Source organism: Macaca fascicularis, chromosome 1 (assembly GCF_037993035.2).
Source record: "Macaca fascicularis isolate 582-1 chromosome 1, T2T-MFA8v1.1".
NCBI classification, from domain to species: domain Eukaryota; kingdom Metazoa; phylum Chordata; class Mammalia; order Primates; family Cercopithecidae; genus Macaca; species Macaca fascicularis.
Window position 1 is genome coordinate 186,556,450 of NC_088375.1, and position 18,430 is coordinate 186,574,879.

Below are 18,430 nucleotides of genomic sequence, written 5' to 3' on the forward strand. Positions count from 1 at the left end.
ACCACTGTAATGGCCTTCTTTGTCTCTTTTGATCTTTGATGGTTTAAAATCTGTTTTATCAGAGACTAGGATTGCAACCCCTGCTTTTTTTGCTTTCCGTTTGCTTGGTAGATCTTCCTCCATCCCTTTGTTTTGATTCTATGTGTGTCTCTGCACATGAGATGGGTTTCCTGAATACAGCACACTGATGGGTCTTGACTCTTTATCCAATTTGCCAGTCTGTGTCTTTTAACTGGGGCATTTAGTCCATTTATATTTAAGGTTAATATTGTCATGAGTGAATTTGATCCCATCATTATGGTGATGTTAATTGGTTATTATGCCCATTAGTTTATGTAGTTTCTTCCTAGCATGGATGGTCTTTACAATTTGGCATGTTTTTGCAGTGGCTGGTACCAGTTGTTCCTTTCCATGTTTAGTGCTTCCTTTAGTAGCTTTTGTAAGGCAGGCCTGGTGGTGACAAAATCTCTTAGTATGTACTTGTCTCTATAGGATTTTATTTCTCCTTCACTTATGAAGTTTAGTTTGGCTGAATATCAGATTCTTGGTTGAAAATTCTTTTCTTTAAGAATGTTGTATATTGGTCCCCAATCTCTTCTGGCTTGTAGGGTTTCTGTCAACAGATCCACTGTTAGTCTGATGGGCTTCCCTTTGTGGGTAACCCGATCTTTCTTTCTGGCTGCCTTAACATTTTTTCCTTCATTTCAACTTCGGTGAATCTGACAATTATTTGTCTTGGGTTTGCTCTTCTTGAGGAGTATCTTTGTGGTATTCTCTGTGTTTCCTGAATTTGAATGTTGGCCTGCCTTGCTAGGTTGGGGAAGTTCTCCTGGATAATACCCTGAAGAGTGTTTTCCAACTTGGTTCCATTCTCCCCATCACTTTTAGGTGCACCTATCCAACATTGATTTGGTCTTTTCACATAATCCCATATTTCTTGGAGGTTTGTTTGTTTCTTTTTACTCTTTTTTTCCCTCTAAACTTGTCTTTTTGCTTTATTTCATTAATTTGATCTTCAATCACTGATATCCTTTCTTCCACTTGATTTTATCAGCTATTGAAGCTTGTGAATGCATCACGAAGTTCTCGTGTCATGGTTTCAGTTCCATCAGGTCATTTAACATCTTCTTTACACTGTTTATTCTCGTTAGGCTTTCATCTAACATTTTTCAAGGTTTTTAGCTTCCTTGTGATGGGTTAGAACATGCTCCTTTAGCTTGAAGAAGTTTGTTATTACCAACCTTCTGAAGTCTACTTTTGTCAACTCGTCAAACTCATTCTCTGTCCAGCTTTGTTCTGTTGCTGGTGAGGAGCTGCAATCCTTTGGAGGAGAAGAGGTGCTCTGGTTTTTAGAATTTTCTGCTTGTCAGCTCTGGTTTCTCCCCATCTTTGTGGTTTTATCTACCTTTGGTCTTTGATGATGGTGACCTACATATGGGGTTTTGGTGTGGATGTCCTTTTTGTTGATGCTGATGCTATTCCTTTCTGTTTGTTAGTTTTCCTTCTAACAGTTAGGTCCCTCAGCTGCAGGTCTGTTGGAATTTCTTGGAGGTCTACTCTAGACCCTGTTTGCCTGGGTATCAAAAGTGGAGGCTACAGAATGGTAAATATTGCAGAACAGCAAATATTGCTGCCTGATCCTTCCTCTGGTAGTTTTGTCCCCAAGTGGTGCCTGCCTGTATGAGGTGTCAGGTGGCCCCTACTGGGAGGTGTCTCCCAGTTAGACTACATGGGGGTCAGGCACCTACTTGAGGAGGCAGCCTGTCCATTGTCAGAGCTCAAACTCCATGCTGGGAGAACCACTGCTCTCTTCAGAGATGTTAGGCAGGGTCGTTTAAGTCTGCAGAAGTTTCTGCTGCCTTTTGGTTCAGCTATGCCCTACCCACAGAAGTGGAGTCTACAGAGGCAGGTGGGCTTCCCAGCCAGTTTGTTTACCTACTCAAGCCTCAGCAATGGCAGATGCCCCTCCACCTCCAGAATGCCACCTCACAGGTAAATCTCAGACTGCTGCACTGGAAGTGGACAAGGCTCCGTGGGCATGGGACCCACTGAGCCAGGCACAGGAGAGAATCTCCTGGTCTGCTGGTTTCTAAGTCCATGGGAAAAAGTGCAGTATTTGTGAGGAAGTGTCCCATTTTCCCACGTACAGTCTATCATGGCTTCCCTTGGCTAAGAAAGGGAAATCCCCTGATTCCTTGCGCTCCCCAGGTGAGGCAACACCCTGCCCTGCTTCGGCTCACCCTCTGTGGGCTGCACCCACTGTCCGTAGATTCTACCATTACTATTACCAAGTTATGTAAGACTTCTCTCAGCTGTTCAGAGGCCCTGAGCTCTTCCAGTCTCTGGAAAACACCACTTTCATTCAGGTTCTTGTCATAGCACATGGCATGCCTGAGGCATTTGTCATTTACACAGTCACTAATTGAGCAAATATTTGGTGATTAATAACTATGGTTTAATAACTGTAGTTGATATAAGAGAGTAATTTCTAATAGGTGTAGTAATGAAACAGGTGCCTTCATTGCTGGCAGTGGTGCTGCCATGACGAGATATGTTAAACAATACTATGATATGGGCATGTTTACTACTTTAGAACCAGAGAGAAAAGATAATTAAAAGGAGACTTATGACGTAGATGATAGTATGACTTTTAAGAATTTTGAGATCTTTTTTATTCTAGAGAGTCTGCTCACCCAAGACTATTCTATTTTATGACACTCCTCACAAGGCCCAGTATTCTTGAGGGTCCTCAGCACCAGCTAATGTGGGTAAATACACAATGTGTTTATCTGTCCTTCAGACTGTGGCCACTCAGGGAAAATACTATGCTGCTTGAGAAGAATGGCATCTGCCTTGTCACAGCCTTCTTCTGGTCTTAGCCCAAATATACTCATATCCAGGATCATCCACATAGCCCAACCTACTTCTTCCCAACCCTCAGACACACTCAGATGGTATGAAGCAACAGGAATCTGGAGAGTAAACTTATCATAAATCTCTGAACAAGCCCTCCTCTCTCTGCTGCAACAATCCTAAATGTTCCATCTCTCCCTAGTTCCTGTTTCAGATCAAAAATTCCAATTGGTTTCTATGTATTTGGAAGATATGACTGTGATGGTGTGGGTGCTGATGGTCTTCATCACCATGCTTATTTCCTTGGTTTACTTCAGACTGAGAGGTAATTGTAAAAGGAAGGGTGGTAACTCAGAGGGAATCATTCCTTTGATGGATCTCCAGATGTCCAGAAGAGTGACCATTCTTATCCTTGTGCCTTAGTAACTGGAAGAAAAAACAAAGACCTGTGTGTTATACAAGAATTTCCTGATTGTAGCCTTTTCAAGGTTCCTGGGGTTCTACCAGTGCCCATGTTGTTGTCTCAAATGGCAATAACTTTCTCAACATTGATTGAATTGGATTGGACAGCTCTCCCAGATAAATATGGAAGGTTTAACTATATTTCATCCAGAAGGCATTCACCAAACTTTCTGTATATTGAGCTCTTTGAAAAATTTGCAGGATTTCCTTTCTTCTTATCTCAAGGACTAACTTGAAAATTAATACCATACTCTTTTTTTTAAGAAACATGTAAGTGTCCACAGAGCTGAAACCATTAACATTTCTGAGCCTATGTTGATAAGAGTACATATATCTTTGTTATATGTTATGGGACATATATACCATAACTCATGCCCAAAGGCAGAAGTCCTGGGTTTACTGTGCAAATATAATTTCCTTATGAAAATGGAAGGGAATGTAGAACTAGTAAGCTAGGAAGGAAAATGTTAATATTTCCTTCTTTTGCTCTACCCAAAATCTACAGTCCCAAATGTTCCATTAAAAATGTGTGCAAGGTTACACAAAGGTATATCCTGTTTACCTGTAGGCTTCAGGCTTTTCCCTCAAACATGATGCAAGTCTAGTGAGTAATTACAAACAATATAGAGAAATTATTTTTGCTTAACCAAAAAAATCCATAACCTGGAACTAAGTGGAATAGTCTACTTTGTTTTCATCTTTACATCCAGTGACTGTTGGCATTCTTTAGACCTTCTGTTGAGAGCTACCAGGTGTACATTTGGTCAGTTAGGAGAAGTCAAATTGAAAGAAACTCTATTCACTTATTGTAGTTGTGTATAAGAAAGAGGCCAAAAAGGAATGTAGTGCTTCCTCCTCCTGTTCCATTTTTCCCCATAGAACAGCACTGGGTGAGGGTCAGAGGATATCAGCAGAGGTGGGGAAAATTGTCTCTTTACAAAGGTCTCCTGTCATTTTATGAACTAGGGGGAAAGGTTGTAGGATAGAGGGAAGTGCTAGAGATGCAATAGTACTGAGTCAGAGAAAAGAGATTTTTAGTAAATAATTGCCCCAGAAAAGATGGCCTCAGCAGAGTGAATGAAAAGCATCTCAGCTGAGGCCCCCAAGGAGAAGGCCTCCAAAAGGAGGTTCCTGGGCTGAGACAGCAGATATGTATATAAGCACAGTTGCCTTAGGGTGAGGCTGAGCCCTGGAATGCAACTTTCTCCAGAAACTGCAAGTCACTTGCCTTCTTGAAGAACAGCTTTCTTCTGTGAGGCCTGTTAAGTAAAACCTTTGTAATTTCCAATTACTTCACAGCAATATCCTATGTGTGATCCTTTATGTCCAAACATTAGCTTGCCAACATACCACCTGCTGAAATGAAACAAATACAAGGGACAGGTGTGTGCTTGTTACCATATAGATTTATACTTCTCATGCCTAGTTTCTGCCACCATGAAAAACAAGCCAGTTATTATCTTGCCTTGATAGGCATGAGTTAATGATGGAGAAAAGTAGTATGGAACCTGTAGCCAATATTCTGCAGCTCATCTCACATTTACCTATTGACCCAATGGAATTCAATGCAGGATTATAGTCATGGAGAAGTTTTACTGTCTCACATTGGAGGAGGCCAGAAGAGCTAAGACAAAATTAAAAAGTCCTGTTTTCATCTATATGGTGATACAAGGCCTCTTCTGATGCTGCTTCTCTGTATTTCATTGAGATCAATGAATGAGTTGCTTTATCCAAACATTTTATCAATTTGTCATTTGTTTCCTTTAGAATTATATGGAAAAAAGTCCAGACAACACATTCACTGATTTAAACTAGAAATTACACAATGCAATGGACTATAAAGGCCAAATCATTCTATTTATCACCATGAATAGGGCTCTACTAATGTGCCTCCTATTGCTAATATTATAGAGTTAAATAGCAACAATCTCATGATAGCCTAGCCAAAATAGAAAATAGTTGAAATTGACTACTTGTTGAAATGCTGGAAATCAGACATTTAATTTTTAAATTAAAAAAATCGACCCTGTGCAGTGGCTCATACCTGTAATCCCAGCACTTTGGGAGGCTAAGGTGGGTGGATCACAAGGTAAAGAGATTGAGATGATCCTTGCTAACATGGGGAAACCACGTCTCTACTAAAAAAAAAAAAAAAAAAAAAAAAAAAAATTACCCAGGTTTGGTGGCAGGCGCCTGTAGTCCCAGCTACTTGGGAGGCCGAGGAAGGAGAATGGTGTGAACTTGGGAGGCGGTGCTTGCAGTGAGCCAAGACTGAGTCACTGCACTCCAGCCTGGGCAACAGAGCAAGACTCCATCTCAAAAAAAAAAAAAAAAAAAACCTTCCATAATACCAATTTATCTTACAAAGACAAATAATTTCCTTAAATAGGTGTATGTTCCCTATTTTTCTAAATGTTTTCTTCAGTTTTGTCATTTGTATTGAGATCCTGGAATGAATTCCACTGCTCCTTAGTAGGTGAATTCCATCTACCCTTTTACCTTTGTTCCCTATGAAAGACTTTAGCTCTTTTCATATATTTAAAAGTTGTTTACAATTCCATGTGTCTCACGTGAGACAATTTTGCTAGTTTCAGAAGGTCAGAAGGATGCATAAGAATATTTAGAACAATTTAAAATGCAAACACAAACCACGGCAACTTCTGATGATGTCTTGAGATACGAACACCAATATTATTGTGCAATAGACATTCCAAGCTAACAAACACATCAAATACTAGTGATTTACTTTGATTTGAGTTATTAGGGTACAGGATGAGACAGAAAGAAAAAGAAAGAAGAGAGAATCTACTTGATTACTGTTTCACCAGGGTATCCATTTATTGTCTTTGCAAAGTGTAAATGTAAAGTATATGTAAAGTAAATCAAGCTCCTTTCGGTAATAGAATGCCTTTATTCCTTGCAAACTCTCTGCAAATATTTTTCTCTCATTGATTTAAGCTATTAATAGATAAGTCAAATTAATAAATTTATAAATAAACATTTCTCATGATTTTTCCAAAAATATCTTTGGCACCTCAGATGAGACCAATATGTTCTGAAATACATTTTCATCTCAACTTTTGCCTGTATTAAGATGTGAATTTACGACTTGAGGAAATTTTTTCTTAACAGGCTTTTTCCAAATATAAGGGATTCAGCAGCAACAAACTTCTCATCTGGAACTTTGGATAGAGAGACTACAGTGGCACAATATTCTAAGAACTCAGAAGAAAATAATTGTAAACACACAATTTTATGAATGGCCATAATTGCTATGTGGAGGAAAAATTAAATGTATTTGAATGTTTAAATTTGTATTACATTTATAGTTTTTGTACAAATGATGGTAACTAAAAAAAGATAATAATTTAATCAGAAGATAACAAGCTAAGGAAATAAGTGGATTAAAACCAATAATTTACATGATAAAATGGAAATAACTCTCTGGAAGTAAAAATCAATCTATGTCAGTAATTAAACGTCATTTTATCAATAATTAAACATGGGATATGTAAAAATGTTTTGCAATACTAAATGTCTCAAAATGGAGTCATTTCTATCTTGGCTTAGAGTGAAAGTGCTGATGCTCTGAGTAATAAGCACATGTATGGAGGGGTGAGGTGATAACACCTCCTGTGACCAGGCACTCCAGGCACCTGACAGAAAAGTGCAACCAAAAGGCAGCTGAAGATGATGACTATGAACAGAGGCCCCCTTCAGAGGGCCATAAAAACCACAAAGAAACTGAAGATGGTCATGATGCTTGCAGAGGCTCTGTCACTGACAACTGTGAGGAGAGAATTCTGGCTCTGAAGCCTCTTCTCTATGACAGCAGCCACTGGAAGCTCTGCTATGGTGTTCACAGGGAAAACAGATCTGCCAGTGGGTCAGTCAGCATGCTGGTCTCCAGAAGGACTCCCTGCTGTTTGTACTCCTTTTCTCTTATCTCTGCCTGTTTATGTTGGGTATATTTCTATGATTTTGTGTGTGTGAAAGCCATGCAATAAATCAATAAACCTTGAATTTCAAGCATTTAATTGGCTATTGAGTCATTATGAAACCACCAGCACTCTTGCTTCCCCATTTTGAAGTTAGCACAACTAGGCTAATTAGAACCTGACACTAGAACATCGCAGTAAAAAGAAAATGACTGTCAATCAATGACGCTTATAAAAGACTAAACTAAAGCATAATGACAGAGAAATTTGAAAATACAGGAATGCAAGGACAAAAACTATGCAAATTCTACCAGAAGGAATATGAAAATATATAAATATTAAGAAAACATAATTAAAAAGGAACATTAGGCATAAAAAATTTGGCCCCAAAATAAATATACAAACCATACAGTTTCCTAAAAATTAAGATACAGTACATATATATCAATACTGCACTCTTAATCTATAAAGGAAGCATTTAAAGAAATGCAAGTAAGGTGTACAATTTTATAAACATTGAGTAAGATTTTAATATGCCTCTTTGGGGAATTGGCAGATTGAACAATAGTTCCTACTGTTTAGGTTCTTAGTGATGATGACCTAATTTAATATTAGTCTAGCAGTTATCACAGATCCTGGTAGGAAAGCAATTTTATTTATAATATAAAGACAAAATAAAATTATATGTGTAAAAATGTTATTGAAAATCATGTTTCAGGGTATATTAAATGCAAATCAATGAGATGACTTCATTTTACTACTGTTACTAATTAACATTTAATACCATCAAGTTTTGATGACTTGGAGGAAATGAGAGCTCATACATTGGTGACATAAAAATAAATTACTGGCTCCCCGGAGCAAGATGGCTGAACAGGAATAGCTCCAGCCTTCAGCTCCCAGCGCGAGCAGCACAGAAGACAGGTGATTTCTGCATTTTCAACTGAGGTACCGGATTCATCTCACTGGGGAGTGCCAGACAATCAGTACTGGTCAGCTGGTGCAGCCTGACCAGTGAGAGCTGAAGCAGGGCGAGGCATCACCTCACCTGGGAAGAGCAAGGGGAAAGGGAATCCCTTTTCCTAGCCAAGGGAAACTGAGACACAGAACACCTGGAAAATCAGGTAACTCTCACCCTAATACTGTGCTTTACCAAGGGTCTTAGCAAACGGCACATGAGGAGATTACATGCCGCACCTGGCCGGGAGGGTCCCACGCCCACAGTGTCTCCCTCATTGCTAGCACAGCAGTCTGAAATCTAACTGCAATGCAGCAGCGAGGCTGGGGGAGGGGCGCCCACCATTGCTGAGGCTTAAGTAGGTAAGCAAAGCCTCCGGGAAGCTCGAACTGGGTGGAGCCCACCACAGCTCAAAGAGGCCTGCCTGTCTCTGTAGACTCCACCTCTGGGGACAGGGCATAGCTAAACAAAAAGCAGCAGAAACCTCTGCAGATGTAAATGGCCCTGTCTGAAAGCTTTGAAGAGGGCAGTGGCTCTCCCAGCACAGAGGTTGAGATCTAAGAACGGACAGACTGCATGCTCAAGTGGGTCCCTGACCCTTGAGTAACCTGAGAGACATCCCCCACTAGGTGTAGACTGACACCTCACACCACACACTGCTGGGCACAACTCTGAGATGAAGTTTCCAGATCAACAATCAGACAGCAACACTCGCTGATCAGCAATATTCTATCTTCTGCAGCCTCTGCAGCTGATACCCAGGCAAACAGGGTCTGGAGTGGACCTCAAGCAATCTCCAACATACCTACAGCTGAGGGTTCTGACTTTTAGAAGGAAAACTAACAAGCAGAAAGGACACCCACACCAAAACTCCATCAGTATGTCACCATCATCAAAGACCAAAGGCAGATAAAACCACAAAGATGGGGAAAAAGCAGGGCAGAAAAGCTGGAAATTTAAACCACAGTGTGGCGATTCCTCAAGGATCTAGAACTAGAAATACCATTTGACCCAGCCATCCCATTACTGGGTATATACCCAAAGGATTATAAACCATGCTGCTATAAAGACACATACACACGTATGTTTATTGCAGCATTATTCACAATAGCAAAGACTTGGAATAACCCAAATGTCCATCAGTGACAGACTGGATTAAGAAAATGTGGCACATATACACCATGGAATACAATGCAGTCATAAAAAAGGATGAGTTTGTGTCCTTTGTAGGGACATGGATGCAGCTGGAAACCATAATTCTCAGCAAACTATTGCAAGAACAGAAAATCAAACACCGCATGTTCTCACTCATAGGTGAGAATTGAACAATGAGATCACTTGGACACAGGAAGGGGAACATTACACCCTGGGGCCTATTGTGGGGTTGGCAGAGTGGGGAGGGATAGCATTAGGAGATATACCTAATGTAAATGACGAGTTAATGGGTACAGCACACCAACATAGCACATGTATACATATGTAACACACCTGCACATTGTGCACATGTACCCTAGAACTTAAAGTATAATAATTTTTAAAAATTTTAAAAAAAGACAAACCTGACAAGGAAATTTGGTTATTTCTGTGGCCTACAATATCTTAACATAATAACCATAGTTATGTTTGATAGCATATACACAGACATATTAGAATTTTAGAAATTCCATAAAATTTTGGAACACATATTAATATCATTCACTAAAATATAACAAGAAGAAGATTAAACATCTTTTTTAATTTTGACAATGCTTCCCATGTAATTAAACCTGTCAAATAATTCTGTTTACCTCTTTTTTGGATGCTTCAGTGGGGCCTCTCTAGCATCTCAAAGTTAAAGGTCAGAAGAGAATTTTGAAGCTGAAATTTGATTTTAAAGTAGCCTATTCAATATGTTAAAGGTTTACAAAAGTTTACATTCCCATGCTTTGTTATAACATTTTACCAAAAACATATTTCACTCTCCTCACACATCTTGCATGTAAAACTATCTTTCAATAGTCTCAATTACTTGTCATAATGTTAACTCTTAGAAATTTTTAATTTTGGTTGAAAACCTGATATGTTATTTTAATTATGTACTAGGTGCAGATAAGGTTTGACTTTTTCCAGCATAGCTACAGGTTTGGCATACTCCACATGTCTCCAGGCCTTACCTAGCTGTAAAGCAGACAAGTTGAACAATTTTCAAGAGCCAAAGAAGCAGTTTATGACCTTAAAGTATTTAGCAAACCTAGTATCTGACCTGCCTAACTTAGACAAAATGTCTTTATTTTACCAATTATCTTTAAAGCTGTTTTTATTTCCCAGAGATTACTAAAGTCATGTGAACTAAAAGGCATGACAGTTTTTATTATTTCAAAACATTTGTTTGAAGCACTTATTTTTCTTTAAGTCAATTAATTATAACTCTTTTATATAAACATCACACAAACAACACATAATTACAGACATACAGAAGACAATGCAGTAGTTGTGAGATTTTTTCATTTGCCAGTTTCTTATTTGGACCACTGGCCTCAGCATGGAGCCCTTCAAGAAACAGGACTAGAAAAACATAACAGGGCCTAACAAGCAGACACAGCTGGAAGACAAAAACAGATCCCCAAAATTAAGGGTCCTGTTTTTATACCAGATCCTGGATCCCCAAAAGAGGGAATCAGACCATCTCACATGAGAGTCTTATCTCTCAGTGGGGAGTGGAGGCAATTCCATAGTTCTAGGTGGCCAACAACATGCTTCTCTAATCCAAATGTGCAAAGAGCTGAGTATCTTCCCCCACCGATAACTGCCATTAGCTGCCCCCAAAAGGGGACAGCTATGTATTTCCTACATAGTTATTTCACACCAAAGCTCTCTAATAGTGAGAAGTAATTTCTGATGCCCCCAAAACTCGTAATCATCAGATAACACAATGCAAAACACAACAGAGCCTGATATGGTTTGTCGCTGTGTCCCCATCTAAATCTCATTTTTTAACTTCCACAAATCCACATGTTGTGGGAGGGACCTGACTGGAGGTGACTGAATCATGGGAGTGGGTCTTTCTCATGCTGTTCTTGTAATGATGAATGGGTCTTACGAGATCTGATGGTTTTAAAAAGGGGAATTTCCCTACACAAGTTCTCTATTTCTTGCTGCCATTCATGTAAGATGTGACTTGCTTCTCCTTGCTTTCCACCATGATTGCAAGGCTTCCCAGTCACATGGAACTGTAAGTCCAATTAAACATCTTTCTTTTGAAAATTGCCCAGTCTCGGGTATGTCTTTATCAGCAGCATGAAAATCGACTAACACAGAGCCCTAGGTTTTAAGAGGGATCTATCTGCTTTTAATTCCTGGGGTTTCATGAGGAAAATAGGGTCTTGTGGCATCTCTTCTTTTTTTTCAAAACAGGGTCTTGTGGCATCTTTTCTGTTTTTCCCTAGTAAGTCCCAGGCTATCAGAAGTTATTTTAGGACCTCTCATGTGTGCATTAAGAGTGGCAAGACTAAATGGAGATAAATAATTCAGTTGAGTGAGAAGAAAAAAAAAATTAAAGAAAAAAACAAAAAAACAAGACCCAAGAAGAGAAAAACATAAAGGCTTCTAAAATATATCTATAGTTTGGACATTCACTTTTAATTAAGGTGACTTTTACCCATGGGCCTCTATGCATATCCTTTTAAATGTCTTACTATCCAACTTTAGTCACGTCAAGTGCCCAATATTTCTAGCACTGGGACTTTATCAAAGATAACCTCTCAGGTGCTTAAGGAAAGGAAAATTCAAGACAGTTCATGGAGAGGAAGAAAATTAACAAATGACAAAGGTCATGCAGATCACAAACCAGAAAGGACTTATTCCCTAATCCAGGATTAAACCTGGGCTGCCATCGTAAAATGGTGAAGCCTTACCTGCTGAGCTGTAGCATTGGGCAGTCTCTATTTCCCTTCCTAGAAGGAGTCTAGAGTAGTTCATTTTGAGCTTGCAAAGCCTTTTGACTACTCAAGATAATTTTTAGAGCTATAACATGAACCCCAAAATTCCTGTTCTGGATGGTGGAAACTAAGAGAATGTATTGCCATGTAGTTACAAGGCCAAGCTTCCAGGGACATAAAACAAGATGGAGTCCTCATCCAGTCTTTGTTTCAGGAACTAAAGCAAAGTTTGTTACTGACCAACTGGGCCTTGGGCCTAGTCTAGTGAACTTCCAGGAGTTCTTTGGCTGCATTACTCCAGAGAAAGCACCCACATTGTGCCTCCTCCCCCATGGGATCCCAGCTGCTGCTATATGACTCCATCTTGCAATGAAAGCCACTGCTGGAGTGTGTACTTTCCTGTGGACCAGTAGCCACTGCATCGCCCAATTGCTGAGCTCTGCTGTGACTATACTACACTCATATAGTTTCATCCCATCTCCCACCAAGCAGCTACAGTTCTTTACCCGTGGGAATAAACTGACTAGGAAGCACTCTCTTTCCCATCCCAACAACTGCAGTGCCACAACACTGGCTACTCAGACATTAGGCCCAGTAGACCAGCAATGACCACAGCATCTCAGCCCATATAGTGTCCTGCCTCCCAAGGAACAGACAGTGCTGCCTAGCCAGGAGGTCATGCCCAACCCAAGAACACAGCCCCTGTGCACCTGCCTCCAGCAGGGAGGCTGTGCCTGACCTGGAAGAATAGCCGGCACACACCCTTGGCATATGGAACAACCTGGTGCTCCTAGCTCCAGTGGGGAGGCCATGCCTGACCCAGCAGAAAAGCTACACTAAAACCTACAGTCTTGGTCACTAAGGCACTCACAGGCATTGCTGACATTGACTGCAAATTAACGTACTACAGAGGGATTACACTACTGTGTCCACCCAGAACCAAAGCCAATGACCCTACTCAATTAACATATCTGTGTTCTGTAAATGTATTTGTTTACCCAGAAAATTTATCCTTCGGAACTGAGGAAGAAATAAAGTCATCTTTGCCAGACAAGCAAAAGCTGAAAGAATTCAGCACCACTGGATCAGCCTTGCAAGAAATGCTTAAAAAAGTGCTTTAGTCAGAACCATAAAGATGTTAATTACTGCAATACAACCAGATTATCAGCATAGAACTCCCTGGTAGAGCTAAACTCATAATTAAGTTCAGAATATTCCATTACAGTAATGGTGGTATATAATCTTTCAAATCATTAGTATGAAGGTTGAAAGTCAAAATATCCAATAATAGCTATTTCAGTTTTCATCTATTCTTGTGTAAATTTCAGGCTACTTCATTCCCTGAAAACTCTACAGGTATTAATAAAAGTTATAATTTTGTTTATTACCCAGCTTTTTTGTGTTCTTGCTTTTGGAGTGACACTTCAAACTTTCTGGAAGAAACAAGAAGCCCTTAACATTGTATTGAGATGAGTGGTAATTTTAAGTTTTGGTGATGTTCTATTCATCATTTTTTCCTTTTATTTATTATTTATTTTTTAGAGACAGGGGCTCACTATGTTGCCTAAGCTGGTTTCAAACTCCTGGCTGGGCTCAAGCAATCCTCCACCTTGGTCTCCCAAAGTGCTGGGATTATAAGCATGAACCACTGCATCTGGCTCCTTCATAATTATATCCTTATGTAATTGATCTACAAAATTTTTGAAGATTATGTAAACTTTCCTCCTTTAATTAAAGCAAGATTTCCCATCTCTGACTTCGCAAGAGTGAAAAGAAATGTTCTAATTGCCTTATGCAAGTGAAGATAATAACAACCTGTCACTTATCATTTGCAAGATTCAGACAGCCAAGTATAAAGGAGTCCCTGGAGAACCCCCAACCAGCCTGAAAACTGGCAGTAGTGCACACTGGGGTGGAGCCTCAGGAAGTTATCCCCATTTGCAGGTGGGAGGAGCCTGGCCTCTCCTGTTCCAGGATGGTAACCTGAGATTTAATCTGTGAGGCAGGAAGCCTACTAGGAGGGCTCTCACTTTGCTGGGAGTCCCTGTTTCCCTTTTCTTCCTTTTCACACAATAAACCCTGCTTTTCTCACCCTTCAAAGTGTCTGCAAGACTAATCTTTCATGGTCATGTGACAAGAACCTGGCTTTTAGCTGAACCAAGAAGAAAGTCCTACTACAAGATGCAGCATGTTCTTTTACAACACAATAGTTGGCAGTACCACATTCATAAGTAGAGATTAAGAACAGTCACAGAATATCAGCATGAATAAGATGTTCTATTAGGATTCAGAATTCCAATAAGCCAATTGAGAAAACTTCATTCCTTGCCTCCCAGATTCCTGTCACTAACGGAGGAAACTACCCCTCATATTGTCTTATGCCCAATTTCTGCCTCCAAAGAAAGAAGAAGTAAAAACTAAAAGGCAGAAATGAAATCCACAGGCAGACAGCCCAGCGCCACACCCTGGGCCTGGTAGTTAACAATCAACCCCTGACCTAATCAGTTATGTTATCTATAGATTACTGCCATTGCATGGAAAAACACTGTGAAAATCCCTGTCCTGTTCTGTTCCATTGTAATTACCAGTGCATGCAGCTCCCAGTCATGTACCTTCTGCTTGCTCAATTGATCATGACCCTCTCATGTGGACCCCCTTAGAGTTGTAAGCCCTTAAGAGGGATGGGAATTGCTCACTCGGGAAGCTCAGTTTTTGAGACTGAGTCTTGCTGATGCTCCCGGCTGAATAAAGCCCTTCTTTCTTTAACTTGGCATCTGAGAGGTTTTGTTTGCAGCTCATGCTGCTACATTGCTTGGTTCCCTGACCAGGAAGTGAAGTGATTAATGGGAAGTTGAGGTAGCCCCTTAGGTGGCTTAGGCCTGCCCTGTGGAGCAGGAGACTCTGGCCAGCTTGAGTGGCATTGATCCTGAGAGTGCTCCAGGGTAGGCAATTGTTCGGGTGGAATGCCTTGCCAGAGCAGCACGTGGCAGGCCCCTGTGGAGGATCAGCACAATGGCTGAACCCCAGGAAGGAACAGGCACTTGGAGTCTGGACATCTGAAACTTGTTAAGACTGGTCTTTGGAACTTGCCCACTCCATTTGAGTGGAAGCGTGGCCTGATCATCCATGACGTGCCTGTACTGGCCCTTTGGTCTTTGTTTTTGACTTGACTTGGATTGCTTGATAAGTTGGTTTTGGTTTTGACCTGGCTTGGATTTCTTGATACTATGATTTTGGCTTTGATTCTGGTTTGGTATAAACTGTAAAACACTGTGTGTGTGCCCTTTTTACCTGTTCTTTGTTTTGTGGTGCACAAGTGGTGTGAGTGTGGTGTTTTGTCTTGAAGAAGCATGGGCCAGACACAAAGTAAGCCCACCCTACTAGGAACTACGTTGAAAAATTTCAAGAAAGGATTTAAGGGAGATTACAGTGTTACTATGACATCAGGAAAACTTAGAACTTTGTGTGAAATAGGCTGGCCAGCATTAGAGGTGGGTTGGCCATCAGAAGGAAGCCTGGACGGGTCCCTTGTTTCAAAGGTATGGCACAAGGTAACCTGTAAGCCAGGGCACCCAGACCAGTTCCCGTACATAGACACTTGATTACAGCTGGTTTTAGACCCCTCCCCGCACAGTGGTTGAGAGAACAGCAGCATAAGTGGCTGGCAGAGGCAAGGAAAGACCAGCAGAGATGGAAAGAGGAAAGAGACAGAGAGGAAAAGAGGCAAAGAGAGAGAGGAAGAGACAGAGAGACAAAGAGGAAGTTGAGGAGAAAAAGAGAGAGAAAGAGAGGAAGAGACAGAAGCAAAAAGAAAGTCAAAAAGAAAGACAGAAAGTCAAAGAAAGAAAGAAAGAAACAGAGAAATATACATGTAGTTAATAAAAAACAGTGTACCCTATTCCTTTAAAAGCCAGGGTAAATTTAAAACCTATAATTGATCATCGAAGGATTCTCCATAACCCTATAACACCACTTTGTTGTCAGTGTAAACAAGGGCATATCCCGAAAGAACTGAAGCCACTGATAACCAGTAGCCTTCCTATCAAAAAATCCTTAACCTAGTAACCCGTGGATGGCCCAGATGTATTCAACCTGTAGTGGCAACTGCTTTGCTAACATAAGAAAATAAAAAAATAACTTTTAGAGGAAATCTCATTGTTAGCACACTTCACCAGTTCAGAATTATCCTAAGGGGGGGGGGTAAAGGATGATTTAACATTAACCACTGAAAATTCTCTTAACCCAGAACTTTTCCTAACAGGGCATCTAAATCTTAATTACCATACAAAGGTCCGACCAGACCTAGGAGGAACTCCCTTCAGGACAGGATGATCGATGGTTCCTCCACAGTAATTGAAGGGAAAAAAAAAAGCCATCTATAGCAATTCTAAGTTAATTTGGACAAAACAAGGTCTTATTAATAGCAAAGGATAATTAAAATCCTAAACTCACAAGGTTTAAACAAAAGTAAAGTCTGCTAAAAGTTAACAGTGTAACATGTATTATAGTAATTTCTAATCTTGTGGCCTTAGACAGTCTAGGCCACAGACATAAAGGAAGTTCGCTTTGGAAAAGAATGGCTATCATCTTCAAAAAAAGGGGGGGAAAAACGGGGGTGGGTGCAGAATTTATGTAAAAAGAGTGTTATATGGTAAGTTCTTGTCCTGAAATAAATTAACTGGTTGTTTAAATAAAGAAATGTTTGTAATAAGTCAGAAAGTTGAGGCATGTCGAAAAATTGTCTGCAAAGGTCGTGAAAGAGAAAAATGTTATAAAAAAAAGAATTTATGCAAGAAATGTTGTATAATTTAAAAGCAACTAGGCTTCCTGAATGTAAAACTACTGAAAAAAACAGTTTATGCTCAAGGTGTATAAACTTATAATCCTTTGGTAAAAGCATTATAAGAAGGTATAAGAATATAAATTTTTACCTACATTACAGGTTAAAAAAATTATTGTTTTGAAGGTTTAAGCAAGTTTTAAAACATTAATTGTAAAGAAAATTCTGTGTGTAAACATGTTAGTTAAAGTTAAAGGGGTATCATCCAATTTCTCTGTGAACTGGACATTAAAGTAAAAATGCAACGGGTTTCTCTTAAAGCACTAACCTGCTCTTGAACAAAGATTATAAAAGGTTAAAAAGAGTCTATAAAAATCTTACCTTATGGTCAGACATTAAAAATTGAATAAATATGTACACTAAGTTTTATTAAAACTAAGTTTAACATTAATAACACACTAATATAAAGGTGAAATTTAGCTTATCTCATATAAAAATCATACAGGAAGCATTGTCAAATATAAAATGGTGTTTGGCTTCTTTGGTCCAAAACTAATAAAAACTAATAAAAATAGATGCTAAAGGAAATCTCTCAGTAGAAAGGCACCAAGGACTGTAAAGTCCACTGCTGATGTCCCCACATTTAAAACAAAAGGTCAATTTGTTAGAAATTATATACTTGTTTTATCTTCCACTTTCCTTTCCCTCAAAACTCAAAGTCTTTTAGCACATGTACCACCCCTAGACTTTCTATTAAACCAGCACCAGTCTGAAGATCATGTTCTCATCAAAGGGTGGAAAGAAAGGAAACTCAAGCCAGCCTAGGAAGGACCCTACCTTGTGCTGCTAACCACCGAGACTGCTGTTCGTACAGCAAAAAAAGGATGGACTCATCACAACCAAGTCAAGAAAGCACCACCCCCTCCAGAGTCATAGGCCATAGTCCCAGGGGAAAACCCTATAAAACTAAAGCTAAGAAAAATTTAACTCTTTCATCTATTATAAACTCTTCTTCTTTCCTTGCTCTATTGCTGACCATTCAGTTATTAGCATAACCAAGTCAATTTTACTTCAAACTATTGCATTTAATGCTTGCCTTGTTATACCCTGTGGGGCCTTGCCAAGTCAAAGACGGCTCTCTACTTCAGAAAAGTACCTCTGTCCCTCCTGACTCTCCTCAGACTGGACATTAGTCAATTAGGACCATTTAATCTGGGGAAATTTCCATAAAGACTCCAGTGTCAACCAGGAGTCTTGCTCCCCAATGTAGAGCTTTTATGCCTTAGTTGGTCCAACATTCTGTGGACCACTAAAGAGCAAGGATGGACTGCCCCAACCAGTTTTTGTAATTTCCTAAAATCGTACATTCATTTCACTAGAGGATCATAGAAGTTAAAGACTTAAAACAAACTTTGGTAATTAAGACAGGATACCAAGATGCAAATGCCTGGTTGGAATGGATCAAATATTCCACTGCACGTTAAACAAAAGCAATTGTTATGCTTGTGCACATGGCAGGCCA

At 39.8% G+C, this 18,430-nt stretch overlaps 1 protein-coding gene across 2 annotated transcripts in view; it reads left to right on the top strand.

Annotated features, from left to right (window-relative positions):
* Window positions 1-18,430, top strand: part of LOC123568732 (selection and upkeep of intraepithelial T-cells protein 1-like) — a 192,097-nt gene that overhangs the window by 38,711 nt on the left and 134,956 nt on the right. Inside the window, exon 5 of one of the 2 annotated variants that reach the window (XM_074007362.1) lies at window positions 6,448-7,348. The exons of the other annotated variant lie outside the window; for it this stretch is intronic. Within the exon in view, the coding sequence (XP_073863463.1) occupies window positions 6,448-6,464 (17 nt within the window). The 3' untranslated portion in view covers window positions 6,465-7,348. Of the gene's footprint in view, window positions 1-6,447; window positions 7,349-18,430 lie in introns of those variants that run through there. 2 annotated transcript variants of the gene reach the window in all.